This window comes from Xiphias gladius, chromosome 23 (assembly GCF_016859285.1).
Source record: "Xiphias gladius isolate SHS-SW01 ecotype Sanya breed wild chromosome 23, ASM1685928v1, whole genome shotgun sequence".
NCBI classification, from domain to species: domain Eukaryota; kingdom Metazoa; phylum Chordata; class Actinopteri; order Istiophoriformes; family Xiphiidae; genus Xiphias; species Xiphias gladius.
In genome coordinates this window covers 16,457,753-16,479,843 of record NC_053422.1, presented here as the reverse complement: position 1 = coordinate 16,479,843, position 22,091 = coordinate 16,457,753, and the positions used below count along the sequence as shown (strand labels likewise).

The 22,091-nt window shown below is 40.5% G+C and overlaps 1 protein-coding gene across 1 annotated transcript; it reads left to right on the top strand.

Moving 5' to 3' along the window:
• LOC120784981 (putative methyltransferase NSUN7) lies at positions 1-22,053 on the top strand. Its single transcript, XM_040119176.1, has 13 exons — positions 1-191; positions 818-1,201; positions 6,113-6,171; positions 8,859-8,989; positions 10,428-10,580; positions 11,710-11,893; positions 12,849-13,083; positions 13,709-13,852; positions 14,625-14,726; positions 16,199-16,334; positions 17,272-17,395; positions 20,449-20,713; positions 21,315-22,053. The coding sequence occupies exons 2-13, from the start codon at positions 850-852 to the stop codon at positions 21,728-21,730; spliced, it is 2,301 nt and encodes a 766-aa protein (XP_039975110.1). The 5' UTR covers positions 1-191; positions 818-849; the 3' UTR covers positions 21,731-22,053.
• The last annotated feature ends 38 nt before the right edge of the window (positions 22,054-22,091 follow it).

The window sequence follows — 22,091 nt, the reverse complement described above, 5'->3', positions numbered from 1 at the left end:
CGCCTCTTAACGGAACCAGATTTATTGCGGGGAATTTATTTGCGTCGAATCACGGAGTCAAGAGAACGATCCGCAGCTCCAACTACAGTTACAACTATCGTTAAAATTCTTGCACCGGGAAATAAATATGCAAACTTCCCGATACGAGTACAGTGTTTCGGGGAGAGATAACCGGGCACTCTTCTCATAAGGTAAGGTGAATTACACTAATAATTTCAAGTTTACCACTGTTACCACAGACTGCGACGTTAGCTTGGTTAATTCGTCGCCCAGTAGGATAGTTAGTTGACTAACGAATCAAATGAAGGTAGCGTTGCCATTAGCTAACGGTACCGCACTTGTCTCAAAACAGAATATTTAACTAGTTAACTGTTGTGTGCCTTACCTAGTACACACAGCCAGTTGCATTTTGAAATATGTCATTGGGCCACATTATCCTCAAAAGTGATTATTGTTGGTCAAATTTCTTGCAATCTGGTTAGCTGACCCTACATTAAACGATACAAAGATAGCATGACTCATAGATAATACACTAGTTTAAATCAAAGTTGTAAAAACTGATCATTTTACAACGTAGTTATAAATGTTAGCTTTGAGTGTACTTATGTGGCTGGACATTTATTCACAAGTAACTTATTTAACTCATTGGACCCAAGTTAATTATGTCTATAAATTTGACTTACATTGGTAAAGTAAAGTCAGTTTTTCTTTTTACATTGCCCCAAATCTCAAAGCTATCTCAGTGTCTAACTCGTGTTTGAGTGGTTTGTACATAATTTAACTCCTCAGAGTAAAGATTTTCTGGCGTGTTTTACAGGTGTCAGAGAAACAAACCACATCTCTGAGAAGATGGTGAAAAATAAAAATATCGGAGAGCGTTCCAATCGCTCTTCCACATGCAAGACAAAAAAAGCTGGCTCCCAGATTTCAAACGGAAAAGACCCGACGTCTCTGGATGACCCAGCCGACCGTGACATCCCTCCCGCTCCTCCAGAGCTCCAGACACCTGGCCAAGGTCAGCTGGGCTTCCCAGACAGAGTGTACCTGCTGGCATCAGCCATCTTCCAGAATAACCACCTGGAGAAGCCTGCTGCCCACCGGTTGGTGAATTATAGCAAAGAGAGAGGAATCACATTACCTGAAGTCAAAGATGAGGAGATGCAACGTACTGCTTATGAACTAGCCTTCAATACGCTTAAATGTAAGTTTGTAAGTGACTGGTGGCCTCAGGTTATTGGATCTGTTAAAGCTTGTGTCATTATTGCTTTTCCCTCTTTTATTTCTTGCTTTCTTTTTTTTTTTGTGTCAACTTTGCATGTGCGTTGTGTGTTTTTTGTGACTTTGGAGTGAGGACATCAGCAAAGGGTGTTCCGCAACCCTTATTTTGAAACATTTGAGATAAACTGAATGGCATGTAAAACAAGTGAAGCATATGATTCCAGGCAAATAAACAGCCATTTTAAATGAGAAAGAATAGCTATGGGGAAGTTAATTGACAGGTAGAATTGGATATAGAGACAGTAGATTGATGAAGGACAAGTAGAAGAGAAAAAAATGCTTGAATGACCAGGGGGAATTCTGTGTGACGCTACAGCTCAATTTGGCCCGTAATCTGTTATCTGGGACTGGGGTGGGGTCTGGGTGACTGCAGTCACAAGAGTGTGTAATCACCATGGTGATAATGGAGGAGAGGTGAGCCGACTGTCAGTGCAGGAAGGTGGCTGGAATCGATTGGATGCGTTCCTGGTGGATGGCGAGGTCAGGTAGCAGGAACACCCTCGTAGCCATGAAGGAGTTTGTTCATTCTCACTATCCATCCGCTGAACTTGGATAAGCCTCGAGCCTACATGTCCCACAATTAATGCACACCATCTTGAAATCTATCATCTAACCTATCATTACACGCCCCAGCACTTCATTGCAGTAACCTTTATTAGCTTTACAGCTGCAGGTCATAGTACTTACATTACCAGATGAAATCGACTAGATTGCTGAGGATAACAAGAGAGCACAAATGTTTCTGCTCGGACATTGTTTTCATCCATCACCCTTCATTTCAGTCTACAAGAGGATGCCTTTATGCACTAACCAGGATGAGGAATCTGCTTTGCCTTTTACAAGACCATGTATTTGAGCTCTAGTTAGAGGGAAAAATGGTATGCTTGAGCTTAAAATAATTACAGTATACTGCATTATTTGTTATATTAAATTCCCTTTTTGTTCAGACCTTATTTCAATGACAAATATTTATCTGTCTTATCAGTGCAATGTTAGTACAATTCTTCTTTACAGTTCCCATCTCCCACGTCTGACATTTCTAGAATTAGTTCATTTGTAGAATTTCAGTAAGTAGGATAATATTATAGATAACTTAATGAAAGAATGGGCTGAGAAGCCACCACTGGGTAGTTTTCAGGATAGTAAACAAATGAATGTTTCTTTAAGTTTACTGTTTTTGATATGGACCATTGTATGAACAGATTTTGTATTAAATAAATTGTAATTGTCCTGTGTATTTGAGGCTGTGCAGCTTGCCCTGGTTTTTCATGAAACTTTATTCCTATTATAGAGACTTGATTGGTGACTTGCATCGATCACATACGTATTTTGTTCACATGTTAGATTCTCTCCCACTCGCTCTGCGGTGAAATTGGTTGCAGAAGAAAATTACACAGACCTGGAAGCCAATGTTAATCTCTTTTCATCCTTGTCCTATGAACAGTTTGACTTTTGGTGCAGAAATTGATTTTTTTAGTGAAACACGCCCATGTTGGCAACACACACACACACACACACACACACACACACACACACACACACACACACACACATCATTCATTCATGCACTTCTTTGCAATGACTGATCCAAAATTGAGCTGAGGTCAGTTGTTAACCTAAAGAAGAAATGCTTCACCAGCAAAAAAACACACAGAGCAAAATGCCAATGAGCTCTGGTATTGATCTTGTGATTATAACTCTTATCTGCTCAAAACAAAAAAGATGCTTAGTAAGTGCCATATCGGTGGCTGAGGACACAGACTTGTCTGTTGCTGTGAATGTCAGTCACTACTAAAATATAGAGTGAAACTTGGTGATGATGTTTACCCTGGTGTGGATTTGACATTTCATACACAAAGACGAGGCTGAAGTCGGCAAAATGACAAATATTAGCAGTCAAGTCCTTTTTGCTTTCTTTACTCCGCTGCTTCTTCTCTTATACTTTATTCTGACTCTTCTCTTTCTTTAATATCTTCAGGGCTTTTCTGTTTTTTTGACCTCTCCTGTCTCTTTAGAAATTCTTTTTTCATATCTGAGTGACTTTCTGCTCAATCTCTGACATAGAGGCAGTTTACGTTGTCAAGGTTTCATTTTTTTGTTGATTGGTCATACTGTATGCTCTCACTGCTTGAGGTATATTCCGATATTAAACAATGTAAAGTCATTTTGTGTGAATTTTTACTGGTAGAAAATAGTTGACCTTGTTGCTGGCGATGAGAGTCCCCCTCCTTTTCTTCTCCTCCTTTCCTGCTTCCCTCTTTATTTCCACTGGCTACTCCTCTGAGTATTTCTGCCTCATTGTCCATACTGTGCAACTGGGCTGCCAGACGCCCTTGTCAGATGACTGTGGCTGTTGTATTATGTGCGACTAGAAAGGTTCTTTTTGACCGCTTTGTGTGAGGCTAGGCTTAGAGCATTAGAGAGAGGAAGACTGTCTTTTTTGTCCTTGACCACAATCAGAGCAGCTACCACCATTATGCCACAGCAGATATTACATTTAGCAGGTGCATAACATGTAAGACAGCCTTGCTATTTAGTCCAAAGGCAATTGTGTAACTGATGGCGCTTACCTTTTTTTGGCTGTTCCTCTGTCAGATTAATGTGCAGTCTGGTGCACTGATGCGAAACATGCAAGACAAAGACCTAGTTGAAGAGAAGGGGAGACTGCATTCAGGTCCGGCTCTTTCACTAAGGATTTGTTTGACTACAGTCCCCATCAGTCACTGTTCATTGTATAGTACCTGGATGGAAGCCACAAAAGACACAACCTCAACACAAGTCTTGTCATGACTAGTGCCTCTTGCTGGTGTAGGACTAATTTCTTGTAAGACTAAATCCATGCCATTTTATGCATGTCAGCTTCAAAAATCAGGAGCTCTGATTTGAGAAATTCTGTCTTTCCCACAAGTATAATCCAGCACTGTATCTGCTGTGTAGAGATGTCTACTGTATGTGATTTATAGTTAAATTTTCTCTGTGTTTTACTCAACCTGCTGTGTGTGATTTATTGCATGTGGAGGACGGTGACCTCTACAGACCCAACCATCATGGTCCCCTCTGGGGTCTGTGCTGCGCTGTGTGCAGTGAGTGGTTATCTCTTCAGGGCTTATCTTTAAGACCCTCTGCAGTAATGGCCACTATTTTAAACGTTACCAACCTACATCAGCTATAAATTAAAGCACTGCTGATGTTATGCCTTTAGTTCCGCAGTTAAAGATAAGCTCTATTACGTGCATACATTTGTGCACCTGGCTGCTTGTGTGTGTATGTGAATATACCTGGATGCAGATGCACGTGTTTGTCCTGCCCTACATGCAATATACCCAGTACGCATTTGACTGAGACCCAGAGTACAGTTTGGCATGATTTGCGATGCTGTGATAAGTTGAGAGCAGTGTCTGTGGTTTCCTTGGTGTCTCAGTGGATGGGCTCTGTCCTGGGTTTACCTCCTGTTCGCAGCTTAAGAAGTGTGTCTGTCAAGAAGAAGAATTAACCAAGAAAGCAACCACGACGCAGACACACACTGTACACACATATTAATATTAAGACCGTGGATTTTCTCACTCATACAAATATATGCACCTCATTTCCACCTTTTATTTACTCTTCTGCAGTGACATAAAGAGGTGTGTTGCAACCTCACTTGAAACACATCCACATTAGAGAATTTATCCTTTTTCCCATTCCCAGTATGTAATGAGCAAACACTGTACCTGCAGTGTGGCTTTTGAAGCAGCTTTTCTTTAATCCTAACATGATAACCTGGATAGTGTTGCTTTCTCTATCTCCCTCATATTGAAAAGGGGAGCCCTCTGTTCACAGATGGGAATGGAATGGAGCGGATACGTCTGTTTGTGTCTTTAGTGGTATTTCAGAGAGAAAGGATCCTGGTGGCTGGCGAGACAGTTGCTGCCTTTATGATATGACGTGAAAAAACACTATAAACCACACATAGATATCTGATAAGCAGCTCTCACCATTTTGCAGTTCACAGTTACCTTTTTCAGACTACTGTCTAAATTTGATAAAGAAGGTCAAGCAAAGTTTAATTGTATGCAATTGTATACAGCCTACAGTTTGAAGAAAAGGAAAACTCCAAAAATGTGACTGATAATAGAAAAGTAATAGTTTTTTAAGTCCTGTATCTGTATAATATAAACGTGTCCAACAAGTCACCACTGCATCATATGTGAGTAACAGGTGTTGACTAAAATAAAGACAATAACAAGAGTCATACAAACACAGTGTAGTCTGGTATGAAATACATGCATGCCTTTTATATTTGGTTTCACAGATCATATTTAGATGTAGCCTGTCTATTACTTAAGATGTCATGAATTCATTAGTCCTTCAATTCACACACACTCACCACAGCCACAATAAATGAAAGAAATGAGGCAAATGAAGAATCAGATTAAGTCGAATTAAGCAGCTAATAAGCATTTAATCATGGGAAATTACCCCCCCCAACCCCATCTAATTGAATTATCTTTTCAAATTAAATCACAACCATTTGCAGTGCCTCTAGGAGCCTTTTTTGCTTTGTCTTTGTTACTTTTCTCTCTTTTTTCTAGAAGTATTCTCATTATTAGATATAGATTTGTCCTTTTTACCATATATTTTACCAGTTAATGAATAGCAATAATTTCTTGTGCCTACATCTACTGCTCCAAATGAAAGAGTGGTGAGTGGTTTCTAAGGATAATTAGACAGTGATATAAAGGATAGTACTAATATTCATAATTTTTACTCAGACACCTACTTAGTAATGGAAATCCCCTTTACTACATTTCCATCCTTCTACTTAATCTTGTTTTACTTTGTTTTTACACAGATCAAGAACTGCTGGAGGACATCATGATTGACAGCTGCTTTTACCTCACTCAGCCAATGGTAAGTGAGTTCGATGAGAGCTGTGTTTTTAATACAGCAGTGTTTTAAGAGAAGAAAAAACATGTCAATCCTTTGTTGTATGTCAGCATTATATGACAGACAGGCACATGTATTACTTCCAATTTGCTGGTAAATATCAAAGTACTTTTGACTCTGAGCAAAGCTAGAAATATGTTTATATGTTTACTACATGCTGTTTTCCTAAATTCTTTCCCTCCCAATGCTTTGACGGCACCGTACCCAGTGTTCTTCCATGTTCACGTCTTGATGTTCATACTCCACATAATCTTTGTTCTGTTCTCAAGACCTCTAACCAGTAAACGTAGTCTTGATGTATATCACTGATACACTCCTTTCATCAACTAACAAAGCACCTTGTGTCTTTTATATTCCCTACCCTAATCGATGACAATCACTCCCTGTGGAGTAACGCATCTAAAAGGTATTATGTTGCAGAATGTGCCTGGCTGTGTCTTTTCCTTTATTGCTTTTCTCAAACAAAACACCCCCTTAATTAATGATGAAATCAAAATACCGTAACAACCCAGGGGGAAGTGTGTTTGGATATGGCCTCTAAGTGTATTCTGCACAGTGTCTACCCAACATCTGTCCCAGTACCAGTGTGCTTAATGTTATTAGTGATACTAAGGCAATGCTGCATAGTCATGAAAAAAAGATTCCCAACATAGCCATGAACCTGCTTCTGTCGGACAGCAGTAGAACGCCCTGCTACTTACATGAAGAGGTATCCTTTGGAGGACATTGGCATGTACTCGCCCTACTTTTAACATTCCACATAAAAGAAGCTGTCGAAAGAGGAGGGTCGCTTCAGCTGCTTCTCCAGCAGTCTGGATGGTTATAAAACATACACAGAGTACAGAGCTAGTCTGTGTGCACATAGCTAGTAGAGGAGAAAAGTAATGAAAGCAAGAGGTGTACAATGTATAAACAGAAGACAGAGCAGTCATGGAGACATCCAATGTCTGCTTCAGTGAAGGGGCGAACATATACTGTACGGACAGATTAATACACATTAAGGTGTGTTTGCAAAGCAAACCCCTCATACGCACACATACACTCCCACTGTAGCCTCGTCAAATATGGCCCTATGTGAAATTAATGGGTCTCCCTATGTGTTGGTGGCAGGTCGTTACTCTGCATCCCTCTGGTGAGACAATAAAGCTCAGACACAATGACAAAGTCTTTAGAACTCACGCTCACCTCCTTTTACACTGCTGGCATCTATAAAGTTCAACCTTGAGAGAGAGACAGAGAGGGGAAAAAGAGGTGGGTGAGAGGGAATGGGCGGGCTGGAAGAAGGGGGGTAAATTAGGGTACTGGAAATAAAGGGGAACGGAAACTGAAGATAGAGACAGGCCTGCATGCTGAAAGAGGCTAAGGCACATTTGATCACAATCGAGAGATAGAAAATTACGCCTTAATCCTGTGGAGGATGCCTGAGTAACAATGTAAAATCTGAAGAGGCAAACAAAACATATTAGGTACACTGGCATATTCAACATGAAATAAATCCAATCCCTGTTTAAAATGAGCCATATGAGACTTTAATCACATCTAATATACAAATTTACACCCAGAATAATCTGGAAAAGAGTTTAGAGTTTGATCTGTTTACTGTTTAAATTCAATTTCTTATCAACTAACACTTAATCAGTGGTATATATTAATGCTATGTATTCCGACTACCTTATCTTTAAAACTCATCTAATATTCTAATTATACTTAATTGAATTTAACCATTGGCCACATTGATTGATTGAACAATCCATCTTATGGTCATGTGATACAATTGAGAATTAGTCCAAATAAAGTGAAAGAAATTTAATTTGTTATGACATAGACGTGGATCCAAAATGACAAACAATGCTGGTATGGTTACTGTGGGCCAGTTTCCCACCATGGGAAGCTGTTGCCGGGCAACTTAATGACTGGGAATTTTCCCACACCCAAGGGTTTAACCTTGGTAAAGGGCGAGTGGAACTTGAGCTAGAGAGGGAGGACAAAAGAGGAAAAGTGGAGTGCCACAACCTCAGAATCCAACCTTTCCAAAAATGAAATTAAAAATCTCTGGAATGCATAATAAGCGCTGGCTAATCCCTTAGCTGCAACATAAACTCTTATAGCGTTCTAGCTTCTTGGCCCATTAGCCCAGTAGTAAGGATGTGGCAAGCTGTTTCTGCTGTGGATCACCATCTGCCACTAATGCAGCTGGTGCCCTCCAACCCTCAGAGACAGGATGAGAGAGAGAGGGAGAGAGAGAGGCATAAACATGGAAAGAAGAAGAAAATGAGGGAGAAAGGTTGAAGGGAGAGAGATAAATCTAGAGGAGGAGATGTAGAGACATAACACAGGCTTCCTCCTATGGTTAATTAAGTAGCAGAGGTAGGGTCATAGCAGGACATCCTTGAGCTACTATCTGCGTGTGTCAGTTTCTGAATATTGGATAACTTTGGTCTCTAAATCAATACCGATAAATACTATCACTGAACTTTAACCCTCATTAGGTAACCAAAACAGAGCTTTCTGCAGTACAATATTATCAAATATCAGGTTGTGATGGTTTTATGTACATTTATATTCTAGACATTTGTCTATTAGGCATGCAGTTGCATTGTTCTCTCGTTAAAACATAAGTCACCAATCAACCTTTTGTTCTTATGCCCTAGCCAGATGATCAGATGGCTCTTGTTGCCGTCATGCTGTATGACTTCCAGGACAGGAAGTTCCTCCCACGGGAGCGCCAGGGGGAGGAGGAGAGCATACAAGAAGTTAGAGATGTGGAGAACTACCTCCTAAGGCAAGGAAAGAAAAATAACAGGGAGCACAAGATAAGAAAGAATGAATTCAAACTTGAAATTATACAGTCCTGGTTGAAATTATAGGCACCCCTGAATTTTAAGTACAGAATTTAGAATATTTTCTGAAATAAATGCAAATGAATCTTTTCAGTGTTCATGACCTGAATTAACCAATTAATGATGGTTTTACTGCATAAAAAGGGGCTGATTGTTTGCAGTTTCTTTTTCACAATGGCGAAGACAAGAGAGCTGTCTGAGAGCATCAGAAATGCTCTTATCAAAAAACATAACAATTTCAACGGCGACAAGGCGATCACCAAAGATCTCGAAATCACTGTTTCAACAGTTCATAATGTTTCACAGTTGAAGCAGATTGTGGAAAAAACACCACGCGAGACATCTAAAGAGCTACAGGCTGACCTGGAGCAATCTGGAGTGGTGGTTTCAGCCTGTACCATACGCCGCACACTGAACTAAATAGGGGTCCATGGGAGAAGGTCAAGGAGGACACCACTATTGAAAGAAAGGCACAAAAATGCAAGACAAATGTTTGCAAAAACTTTCATAGATAAGCCGCAGTCTTTCTGGGATAATGTTCTATGCACAGATGAAACCAAAGTAGAGCTCTTCGGGAATGCAGTGCATCAGTTTGTTTATAGGCGATGAAATGGAACCCATAAGGAAAAGAACATACTACTTTCAGTAAAGCATGGTGGAGGTTCTATCTTGCTGTGGGGCTGCTTTGTGCCTCTGGTACTGGAGGCATTTAATGTATCAAGGGAATGATGAAACCAGACGTTTCCCAGGGCTTTCTAGAGTGAAACTTGTTATCGAGTGTCAGAAAATTAGGTTTGAGGCAAAGGTCTTGGGTCTTCCAGCAGTACAACAACCCAAAGTACACATGTAGCAGCGAAAAAGGAAAAGATGGACTGTTTTAAACTGGCCAGGAATGAGTCCTGTCCTAATTCCCATCAAAAACCTTTGGAAGAGCTGAAATCTGCCATTGCAAAAAAGGACTCTTACTTTAACGCATAGCAATGGAAGAGCGGCAGAAACTAACAGCAGACAGGTGCAAGAAGCTTCTAGATGGCTACAAGAAACGTTTAGAGACTGTCGTTGCCAAAGGTTACGCAACCAAATATTAGTGAAGGGTGCCAGCTCTTGTGTCTAGGGTAAATTTTGTGTTTGTATTATTTCACTATTATGCAAGTTCTGTTTTTTAATTTTCTTTTGCTCAGTAACCTTGGACATTTTATTAAAACATTCTGACTATACAAAATTGGTTATTTTACATTTATTTCTGAGGATATTCTAAATTCTGTTCTTAAAATTCAGGGGTGCCAATAATTTCAACCAGAACTGTAAAGGGTAGACAAACTGAGAAAGAAATGTAGAAGAGGTAAAAAAATGTTTTTCTGTTTTATATGTTATACATAGGTTTAAAACCAAGCTGGCAGCCTCTCTGGCCCGGTGCAGGATCAAACACAATATCTTGTCCATTGAGTGTATCCTGCCAGAGAGTGTGAAGACGAAGCAGAAGAGATCAAGCAGCCTTCCACTTTACGCATGGGTCAACACACTGAAGAGCAGGTCAGCTGAGTACACAAAGACTTACTGTACACACAGAAATACTCTCTCTCCTATACAAAACTAGTATGAGTACACACTCACTAGGGCTGTCAACGACTATTCTAAATTTGATCATATCATCGAATGGTAAAGAAAAAATCAGACATTTAAATGTGAAAATTAATATTCGATTGTGAAGAAAAAAAAACGCAGCTCTACTGCAAGTGTCTGCCTTGCAAGTTCTTGCATGGGCCTGGGCCACTGCACCAAATGCACTGCATGATGGACAGGAGTCACACAATGTCACTTTCATTGATTGAAATTGAAGTTTAGGTCAAGCTGAAATGGGCAAGTAGTTCAACACCAACTGTTTGGTAATGATGGCAGAGAGTTCACAACCAAACCCAGCCTTAGAGAGCGTGATTTGCACTTCGAGACACTGTCTGGAATTCCTACCATTCCAGCACGAGCAACCTGAGGGCACATCTCGAAAATATGCACTCAGGTAGTTATCTCACTTGATGTATTGGTTTGCCCTCTTATGGACATATTGCACAAAAAATAGGTTCTAATCGTTCAAAGATTTAGTACATCTGTACATGCAAACCTTTACATAAACACAGGAATGCACTGTACGCGTGCAAGCATCAACACACACACACCTACATCTACACACAGACCTTTAACTTTGGGTGCTGCTTAATGTTTTATGGGCCAGGTGCCCGGCTGACATCCAATTAAACCACCAGACTATGCGTGCGTGTGTGTGTCTATGTGTCCCTGTGTTTGTGTGCTAATGTGTGTTCTTGCACGCGCCCCGTCAGGCTGATTCAGTTAGGTGTAAATCCTGCTGCTGTGGACAGATTCAATCAGCAACAACCCTCAGCAAGCTCTGGGACTGTAAAGGTCACCTGTTGGGATGATAGGTGTGTGTGTGTATGTGTGTGCATGAGTGAAAGTGTGTATCTTGATAGTTTTAGTGCACATATTACTATTAAAGCCGTTTAAAAGGCCACATAGCAGTTCTACACACAATTATTATCTATGATGACAGTCTTCCTCTTTCTCCCAACTCTAACCTTCTTCCCTCCCTCCTCTCTTGGGCTTCCACTAATCTGCTCCCCTCTCTCCTCCTCTCCATTGCTTCTAGTCTTGATGAGGTCCAAAGTGTTCTGAAGACAGTGGGCTTCTCGCGGGTGAAATCGATTGGGCAGCTAGAGGGCCGGACCTTCTGTCAGGATCCCCACTGTGGGGATATACTAGTATTCCCTGCTCAGCTGAAGGCTCAGCTGTACTCCACCAGGCTGCTTAGTGACCACAAACTCATAATCCAGGTACATGCTGCACAGAGAGAGGAGGTTTCTGACAAGGGCAGCCTCCTTTCTGTAAACTTCAATATGGCTGTGGAAATCTGTTTGGTCCCATCTATCTCTGATATTCATGATTTCACTTTGGTAATGGTCTTGCTCAAATTGATTATAAGACTGAGGTCCCTATGCCAACTAAGATTAGTTTGCTGAGATACAAACATTTCAGATCAATTCCTTTCATCTGGCCAAACTTCACATGAGCCATAAAGAATTCTCCAGCCTTGGAGGAGGGAAGCGGTTTAATCATTTAATTTCTACTCATTTAAAGTCAAGCTGCCATACAAGCCGTAAGCAGCGCACAGCACGACAACACAATTAAATCAGATTTTGCAGCCATATTCAATCAAATATTCAATGCCGCCACCTAATTAATCACCTCTCCTTTTCTCCACGTCTTCCCTTTCACATTTTATGGGTCTCCATCACACTATCTCTCTTGAGCTCTTTTCAGATGTCCTTGTCCCTGTCTCCACCCTCCCAGGTATGTCTTTCCTCACAAATCCTTTGATCTGGATGCTAGCTACAGTAACTCGACCCAGCACAGTGGCTCCACAGGGATACATTCAGCCCTATTTCCAGAGGGAACCCCATTGATTGAAGGACATCTCTGTTGTAATCTGACTGCACTGTTACTCTCATTCTTTTTCTACATTTCTCTTTTGCTCCGTCTCCTCCTCTTGCCTCCCTTCAGTACATGCTTTGCAACAGCTGCTCCAAACTTCCTTTACTCTCTCATCTATTCCCACCTAAGTACTATTTACCACTATCATAGAGTGTAACTCTTCCTCGTACTTTCTCTTATCTTAGTTTGTGTCCCATTAGTTTGCAGAGCGTTGCTGAAGACCTGGATCTTAGAGTCATAGGTTGAAATCTGTTGGTCTCTCTACCAAACTAATGTTTTTACTCAATGTGCCTGTAGGATAAGTCTTGCAGCCTCGGCCCAAATGCGGTGTGCTCCGTGTTACCAGAGGAAGGAGATGTTCTCATGGTGGGCTGCTTCTCTGGCCTCACTGTCTCCCACACTGCCTCCCTCGTTGCTGAGAAACATAAAGCCAACAGCAACAACAAGCCCACAGTTTATGTCTGTGTCAGTGGTCGAACAGACGCTCAGAGGGAGGATCTACAGCAGGCCGTCTCCACAATGGGCTGCCAAAGTAGGCACAGATTGGATGTGTCTATGAGAGTGTTGTCATAATCTGTTTGTGTCATTGTATGAAAGGTAAAGGAAGATTTTCTTTGTTTTTATGACTCCATAGGCTATCTATGTCTTTGTGTCTCTGTTATTTGAATAAAAGAGAGGATGGGAAACTGGCGGCGTTGTCACTACGGTCCACTATTTTTTCAAACTGAAAATTAAAATCCCTGTAATGGTACAGCATAGTGACGGCATTTTGTTCAAATGTTGATGGGCTTTTTGTGAGCTGACCAATTACAACAAAGATATGGGTATTTAGACAGGAGGTTTTGCTTGAAAAATTGGGAGTTTATTGTGAGACTCTTATATGCAGCCTGTGTACTTTAGACGAGACAGTCTCTTCTGAGATTCCAGGCTATATGTAAATAATGTTTGCTAATAGTGGCTGCCACCCTAGCTAGTCATTAGGGAAACAATTAAGTGCATGACAAGATGACAGTTTTATAATTGCAAAAGATGCCTTCGGGCAGGGAATTTTTCTGCAAAGATATGCAGTAGAACATTGTGAATAGACTTTAAGCATTGAGCAAATGTGTGTTTTTTATTATGTAGTTATCATTACACTGTATGTGCATGTTACTCAGATGTGAAGCTTATACCAGTGGTCTTCCAGTCCTTGGACCGTGGTGACAAGCGACTTCAGCATGTGCGAGTTATCCTGTTGACTCCCAAGTGTTCCGTGTCTGCAGTCAGCAACCCGGTTGAATTCATATTGCAAGAGAATGGAGGTATGTAGGGATCTATGCATTCAGCAGGGCCATTAAGTGTGGACTTGGGAAGTACAGCTTGTAAGTCTACATTACATCCTTTTGTGTCTGTGTTCATACTGAAATAGAACAGAGGTATGTACTGTTGAATAGTCTACAAAATTCAGGGTGCTGTATATACAGTGTACTCACAACATCCTTACTTCATACTGCAAGACAATGAGTACACAAACTCATATTGTGTGAATGGAAATTATGCAAATTCCTAACCCTGCATTGTTCCTACTCCTAAAAGGCTGTTGTAAAAATATGGAAGTAAATCTTTTGGAGCAACAGTGTTATCTTAAATTAAAAGTAAAAAATGTGCTAAGATTTAAAAGTAAAGTTGTAATCAACTAGTTTTAAGGTTTGATCTGGCAGGATTTATTGAAATAAAATTGTCACATCGAACAACTCTGCCACGGAGGTTCCCATTACTTGATTACTTCTTTTTCTTTGCTTAAACAGATGATGAAGGCCATTACTATGAATATCAATTTCCATTTCATCCATTTTATTGACAAGTTTGATCTAGTTTCAGAGATAATTCTTGACAATCCAGCCTCAATCCCTCTCATAGATGATACATCCTAACACCCAAACAAACCTGCAAAATCAAGTCCATCCATCTACTTATGTGTGTGTTATTTATATTAAAGTTGCTTTTATATAATCCGTACTTGCACGCAGCACACTCTTCAACAGAAAGGTTAATAAAACTCTTCTCTTTTAAAATGCTTCTCCGTTTTTTCAGACACAGACCTGCTGCAGGACTTATCCCAGGACTCCATAGCCCAGAGGAAACTGGAAGCTTTGGTAGCCCAGCAGAGGAAGGATATTGATCATGCCTTGAAGTGTGAGAGTTGAACCACCTGTTCTCATGGAGACATACACACACACACACACACTCAGACACACGGACCATGCGTTCTCAGTCTTGAGCGTGTAGCCTCTTTCGCCTTTCTGAGAAAATGACGTTCATACTTCCTAATTATCTAATCTCGTATGCCATTAGACTCAATCCTGTGCTGACCCTGGGAGATTGTCTGAGTCTTAATTAGGAATGCTAATGTTGCTCGGTGCCAGTCAGCCACAGTCTGCTGCAGCATTCCTTGCATATTTTAAACAACTGATTAGTAATTCTGCCCTGTATTGTATAGATTCTGTAGAACTGAACTTCGCAGAAGGACCTACTTTGTTAAGTCCCATGATACATAGAGCAAGAGATATTCTATTTTATTTTATACAGATATTACAGTTCTTTTCTGCAGTCAGACCTTTTTCTGCTCAGTTGCATTCTTTATAATTTATTTTAGTGAATTCAGTAGCTCGTTAATTGGTATCCATGAGTTCCTCTCATTAGCCTTATTCCGTCTTGTGTTGTTCAGTGCTCTTCTTTCTTTGTTGGTTGGGGCCATGTTCGTCAGGGGCAATGAAAACCATTGAAAGTCATTGATCGACCCATTCTACATTTTTGCCAGTGTAGATACTTTCTAAAAGGACTGTTAATTAATGGTGGGTGTGTATTGAGTGCTTTGGCTTGGTCGAATCGATCTCATTTCAGTTTCGAATGTAGGCACATGCTTAGACAAATGCTCACACAGACATCCATACACACACACACTCCTTAGCCCTTAATGCCCCAGCTGTGAGGTGGGTGTGTTGTGGAGCAGGACACCCGTATGACAGATGTTTCTGTCTCATGCCTCCGTCCTCTTGTCTTTTTGAACCAGTTCCACTTCCTTACAAGCGATATTTCACATTTGTTTGGAGCCTATTTGCCACATTTGATCAAATTTTATTTGTTAACAGCTCAGTGTTAAATGTATCTCTCTGACTATAATTAGTGAACAAGAAAGAAATCAAATCTTAAATGAAGGAAATCAAATGGCCAACAGCCTCACAAATCTACAAGCCAGCAGCAGTTGAATAAAATGAGCAATGTACATACGAAAACAACATCAAGAAATTAATATTCAAGAACCTATTCTTCAAAGGGAGCTCTTGATGAGGAGGATGGCTCAGTTTGAATAATCAGATTTAATTGTTATAAAATGAGAGGAAGAAACACTCTATAACTGAATGTGTGTGTGCTTCTCTGTTCTTTCTGGTTTAATCGAACATGAAATTATTTTGTTGTTTAGAGGTGTGGTCACATTTCAATAAAGCGGCTTTGTTTGTATGTGTAATGTGTCACATGTTTTCAGATATGAATGTAAAAGTACAATATTTTTGCAGCACACAGGGTTGATTATTATACATATACATATTATACATACATTTATATCCATACAATATGTTGATACACTCATGCATGTTTGTGTATAGTCCCCAAGGTGCTGGCAGTGGTATACTCTACCTGTTCTTCATACCCAGAGGAGAATGAGGAGGTGGTGAGAAGAGCCCTTGAACAAGCCAAGGCCCGCTCTGAGCAGGAGGGGGAACCAAGACAAGCAAACTTCAGGTCAGCCTCAGTCTCTGTACCTCAAAACCCTGCTGCACTTTCTGCATATATCTTTTTCATTGTCTGTTTGTCTCGCCGCCTTTCAGCCTGCCGAGTTGTTTGTCTGTCTCTTTTCAGACAGGCTTCTGTCAAAGTCTCAGCACACCTCAGGCAGGAACTGAAGGAGATTCAGTGAAAATATAATCCAAAGTGCCATTTTATGTCTCTAGATACTTTGAAAGGACAGAGAAAAAAGTTTTAAGGCAGCTTGCCTTCCCATAGACATACTTTTTAGTTTTTCAACTAGAAGGTTTTCTTTTTTCTATGTGTATTTGTGTGTTTTGAAGAATTCATGTGTTTTGAAGACATTTACGTAGACTTTAATGTACCGAGACTGACTACTCTCTGCAGTAGGCTGGCCTGGTGTGTTTGGAGTGCCTCAGGCTAGCATAAATAACACACAAGTAATACTGGTGTGGAATCATCTGGCTTTAACTAGACAACTGGTGCTTGTCTGCATTTTAAAGACAAAACCATTACTTGGTTACTTGATCTTCACAAAATTAATCTACAAAAATTTTGATCACTAAGCAACTGTTTAATTCATATATCAAGCAAGGAAGCCAAACGTTCACAGATTATATCTTCTAAAATGTGTGAGTTTGTTGCTTTTGTCTGATTTTTGATATTTGGTCTGTTGGTCTGAGAAAATACAGCATTTCAGGACCTAACCTTGGGCTCTGGGAACTTGTATTTGTGATGGGCATTTTTCACAAGTTGGTACAATTTCATATACTAAATAATTGAATGATTTGATTAAAGAAAATCATCCAAAGATGAATCAATAATGAATATAATCATTAGTTGCAGCCCTAGTGCATTTTCTTACACAGTTAATGTATCTTGTGTTAAGTTGTATTTTTAGCAGCTGCTCCCATGTGAATTTTGTTTCATCTAGGCTCAGTCCATCCCTGTTCAGCTCTCCTGATAATGCCGAGGGCCCAGAGGAGACAGACCCCTTCCTCATGCTGGAGCCCTCAGAACAGAGTAATGGCTGCTTCCTGGCTGTTCTCACCAGAGAGGTGAGCATCAATATTTTATTACGTATAGTAGTGACACAAGAAAGGAATAGTGATGCAGGAATGCACTCCAGTTGATTTGCACATGTATGCAACATGTATGTAAAATACTTAACATCACTGAGCAGCGACCACCATCACTCAGTGTCGAAGCCAATGTGAAATTTTCCTAAGTTTCTCTATGGGCCTAAAGGTTCTGCTTCGAAAATATTGTAATAAGGAACTTCTATCTCACTATCTTAAAATGTAAAGTCAAAACCTTTTCCTACATGATTTTAGGGGTGTGCACGATATTTTTATTTCTTGAACAGAATCTGTTGCAGCTTAAATCTTTAAAAAAGTAACATCACCCGTCCACTGCTGCTGCTGCTTTCAGGCAGTGCAGCCAAAGAGACAAGCAGGGATAAATTTAGCTCATTTAGCATCCAGCCCTGGCAAGCTGTCTGGTCTCCAATGACAGAAAAGTTCCAACATTAGCGCTGGACCTGACCAAGGGCTTAACCAGTGTGATACCAGGGTGTTATTTGTTGTATGTTTGGCTGACAATTTGTTCAGTTGTTAAAGTGCAGCATGCAGAGAAAAGATACAGTATGTGAGTATGGTTTCTTAAACACATACAGTGTATCGTACACTGAGGTGAAACACTGATTGATCCCTTATTTATATCTACTTAGACATAAACTCTCTTCTCCTTCACCCTCTCTCCTCTGAGTCTTGAAAAACCACCATACAGTCTGCTCCCTCATGGTTAAACACAAACACAGACACATCTGAGACAAGGTGAAATAAGTTTAACCTTAAGACAAGCGTTAGAATTATGATAAAGCGGGTACATTGTGCTGTCTGCTATCTGTAAAAAACAAGCATTTTCTGGGACACTGAAGCATGTTTGTCTAAGTGTAGAAATAGAGCCCTTTGAATGGGACGGTCACAGGGAACCAGGCTAAAGGAGTTTAGATCAGGTGAAAATGAGCATCACGACTGTGACAGATACTTAGCAAACCCTTAAGACAGAAAAAAAGGAGAGAAGGAAAGAGGTCAGACTGGTAGAAGTGTAATCAGTAACAAGAAAAGAGTAACGGCCGGGTGAGATGTAGAAGAAGGTGGTGGGAGGAGTGTGAATGAATACTAAAATGGGGGGAAAAAAAGTTCTGAAGCTAGAGGATGACGTCTGGGTCAACTTCAGAAACAGAAATCAGGTAAGTCAGGATGAGATGAGTGGATGAGAGGAGCAAGAGTGAGAGAGAGGTTGAAGTCAGTTTTTGAGTACGTATTTAAAGCAGAGAAAGAGGGGAATGAGGGAAATGAAGTCCACTTTTGTTTGTGTATATGTCTGCGGAGGTGTTTAGGAATTACATGCGAAAATTAGACAGTAGACAAAGCAAAGAAATCTTGGATGGAATGTCTTTGGAGGGATTTGAATTTATTGTAGCAAATTCAGAAATGTCAGTGTCTGAAAGTAGCTTTCTGATCAATTTTCTGACTCTAATGAACAGTAATCATTAAATAGTGTGTTGCAGTAGATCTACAGAGTTGTTAAATGTGCTTCAGCAAGTCTCATCAAGTCTGTGTGACAGTTCTCATATTTCACAACATCGCTACTTTTACGACATACTCCCTCATATTATGAAATTTGCTCTTACGCTTATGATGCCTGTGCAAGGTTATTAAGCCATCTTACCCCCACCGGGTGAGACAGAGCTCTCGCGCATTGTAGTGTCTGTTTTTCTCTGGTCATTCATCATGCTTTATACCTCCACAGACAGGAATGAAAAGATAATCAAACTGCTGTAATGGTGCTTCAAACAGGATTTTTTTCTCCCTACCTCCAATAAACTCAGCTAATCAAAAGTTATTGTGGCACTCTGAAAAGCGCCATAAAAATAGCAATTATGTAAGTGTTCGAATGCTGTCTGGCTTACATCGACTTCCATAGCAGCACACAGTGAAGTTCTTTATGAGCCTTCCATAGAGGAACAGCTGAGGACAATATAGACGTTCAAGTGATGTGTTTTTGGCCAGATTTTTAGAGGAAGCAGAACACATGACATGTGGACTTTCCTCTAAAAGACCCTAACTGCTGAAGGATGCATTTGGACAATATTAATAGGGGATTTAGAACACTACACCTTTCACTTTTACTTTGTTGTTTTTTTTTATTGTTAAAGAAGATTTTCACAAGTTTGGATATAGTTGCCAAGATATATTGGATGTAAAGATATCGGACAAAAGTACTGAAACAGAATTGGTTCAGCTCCAAAGTACGCTGTTGCAGGTTAGTTTGCGTACAGCATAGTTGGTTAGTGGAGATGGAAGGAAGTCAGATTTACAGGGGTGGAGGGAAGAAAGGGAGTCACGGGAGAGTGTCTTTTGAATAATTCAGCGCCCCCTGTCTGTATGAGTTAGCATCAATGAAGTTCAGGGCGTCCACCAAAGACTGCATTACAGCGGTGCTTCTAAGACATGTTTACCTGTATGCACAGAGTGTATCAACACACACAGGTACATGCACATGTGAAAAATTCACACATCTTATGCACAGGCACACTTTATGTATGCCGACATTACTGTGTACACAAAATTACAGATAGCTTATAAAAACACACGTATGCATTTGCATTAAAGTACAAGAAAGCTCTTCAAAATACACACATAAACCCACACATGTCCCCATAGTGTACACTGCGCTTGTGAATAATTCAGGCGTTGAGGAAAGCAGTAGGCTGCTGTGTGTGCTGGTGCTGAGACAGCAGGTGACCCTGCAGCCAGCAAGGACATGGTGGCTCTCTCCTCTCCTCTACTCTCCCCTCCTCTCCTCTCTTGGTATGTGTTGATTATATGATTTTCCTTAAATAATGTGGATATATAATTAAGGTACTTTTTAGGGCATATCAAGCAGAGCATTAGAATACATTTCTTTGTGTGATGCCACCAGAGTTCTGATTTAGAATAATAATGTACAATATTTCTTACAGTATACAGTAGTTACAGTAATAGTTTCCTTCACCAAAACATTATGTGGTCATGTCTTAGAAACTTTTCTCACTTCTCAACAGCCCGAGCAAGTAGTCAAAGAGGCACCACAGGAAGTGCTGGCCAGGGCGAATGCCAAGGGCATACTGGACAGGATCGGCTCCAACCAGCCAACCAGAAAAGAGCACCACAGACTTACCAACAGGATGACAAAAGTAGCCCATGCTTGCACCTCTCAGCCCCACCTTTCTGTCAGTATTCAATCAAAAAACCAAGAGACCATGGTCAGCAACAGTACTACACTGTGGGGACATCAGGAATTTACTAACAGACGGCAGCCATCACAAGGTGGGCATGGTTACGTCAGTCTTATGTCTTAAATCAGCTGTAGGTAGCAATGGGTACATAAAGGAGATTAAAGGACTAGTTTGACATTATGCTAAACATACATATTTGCTGTCTTGCTAAGACTTAGACAAGAAGATTGATACCACTCTCATGTGTGTCCATTAAATATGAAGATCAAGATCACTGATTAACAAGTTATATCTTTTCTGTTAAATCTTTACTTTAAAACTGGATTCTTGATTACCTTTGGACCGAGACAGGCTAGCTGTTTCCCTTGTTTCCAGTCTTTGTGCTGAGTTATGGTAACCATCTCCTGGCTGTAGCTTCATATTTATACAGATAAGAACGTAGAGTTAATCTTCTCATCTAACTCTTGGGAAGAAATTGAATAAGCATCATTTTTTCAAAATATCAAACTATTTCTTTTACATTTTGGCTAAGAGGAGTACCAAGGAATAAAGTTTGGTTTGAACAGAACTAGTTCAGCATGTAATGTCTTGTATTATTATTCATCATCCCCTTTTCTCAGTGCTTTCTATAGTTTGGTCAAAAAATCTAGTCCACTTCTTCTGACCTCTATCTCATTGTTTTTGTCTTTCAGGAAAACCCAAAGCAGTACGCTTGCAAGCCCTAAAGAACACTGTGACCAGCCCCTTCTCTTTCTCGAAACAGGAAAGCTCCTGCTCCTCCTTGTCAAAGCCAGAAAACAGCACACTTACTAAAAGCATCACCCCTGTATTCAACACTACTACCACCACCACTCTGCATCCCGCCCCTCCTCCTGCTACCCCTGTTGTCCGCTCTCGTAGAACTCAACAGGAGGTGCTAAAACCTGTTGTGTTTGTTCTGCCTCCCGTTCACTTCCCCAACTTCTTCCCACCCCAGCACAGCCGACCAGGATTCAGCCCCAGCTTCAACTACAACAAATGGAGGACCTCAGCTCAAACCGTACCCCTCTCCCGCTCAGGTGGTGGCCCCTCGAAGGACGCTATGGTGAAATCACGGCCTCTGTTTTGAGCTTACAAAAAGCAACACGAATATGACAGAAGGATTATCTTTTGTGCCAAGTGCTTACTTAAATAGAGTCAGTAGTATTTAAATCTAACACCAAAATGTACGCAGTATTATTTGAATGCCAAAATTTCAGAGAGCATGTAAATGTTAGTTACCTTGAATCTAGAGCCCTTAGTTGTCATTATTACAAAGCCATTATTACAGTGTCTTTGACTTCCTTAAAGAAGAACCTTGCCACAGTCAGAGTCTAATCAAACTGCATATAAGGCTGGGCTAATGTCATTTCAATGTCACAACATGATGAATAGCTATTAAATAGAGTTCCAATGACCTGAAAAATTAAAGGAAATATTCAAGAAACTGC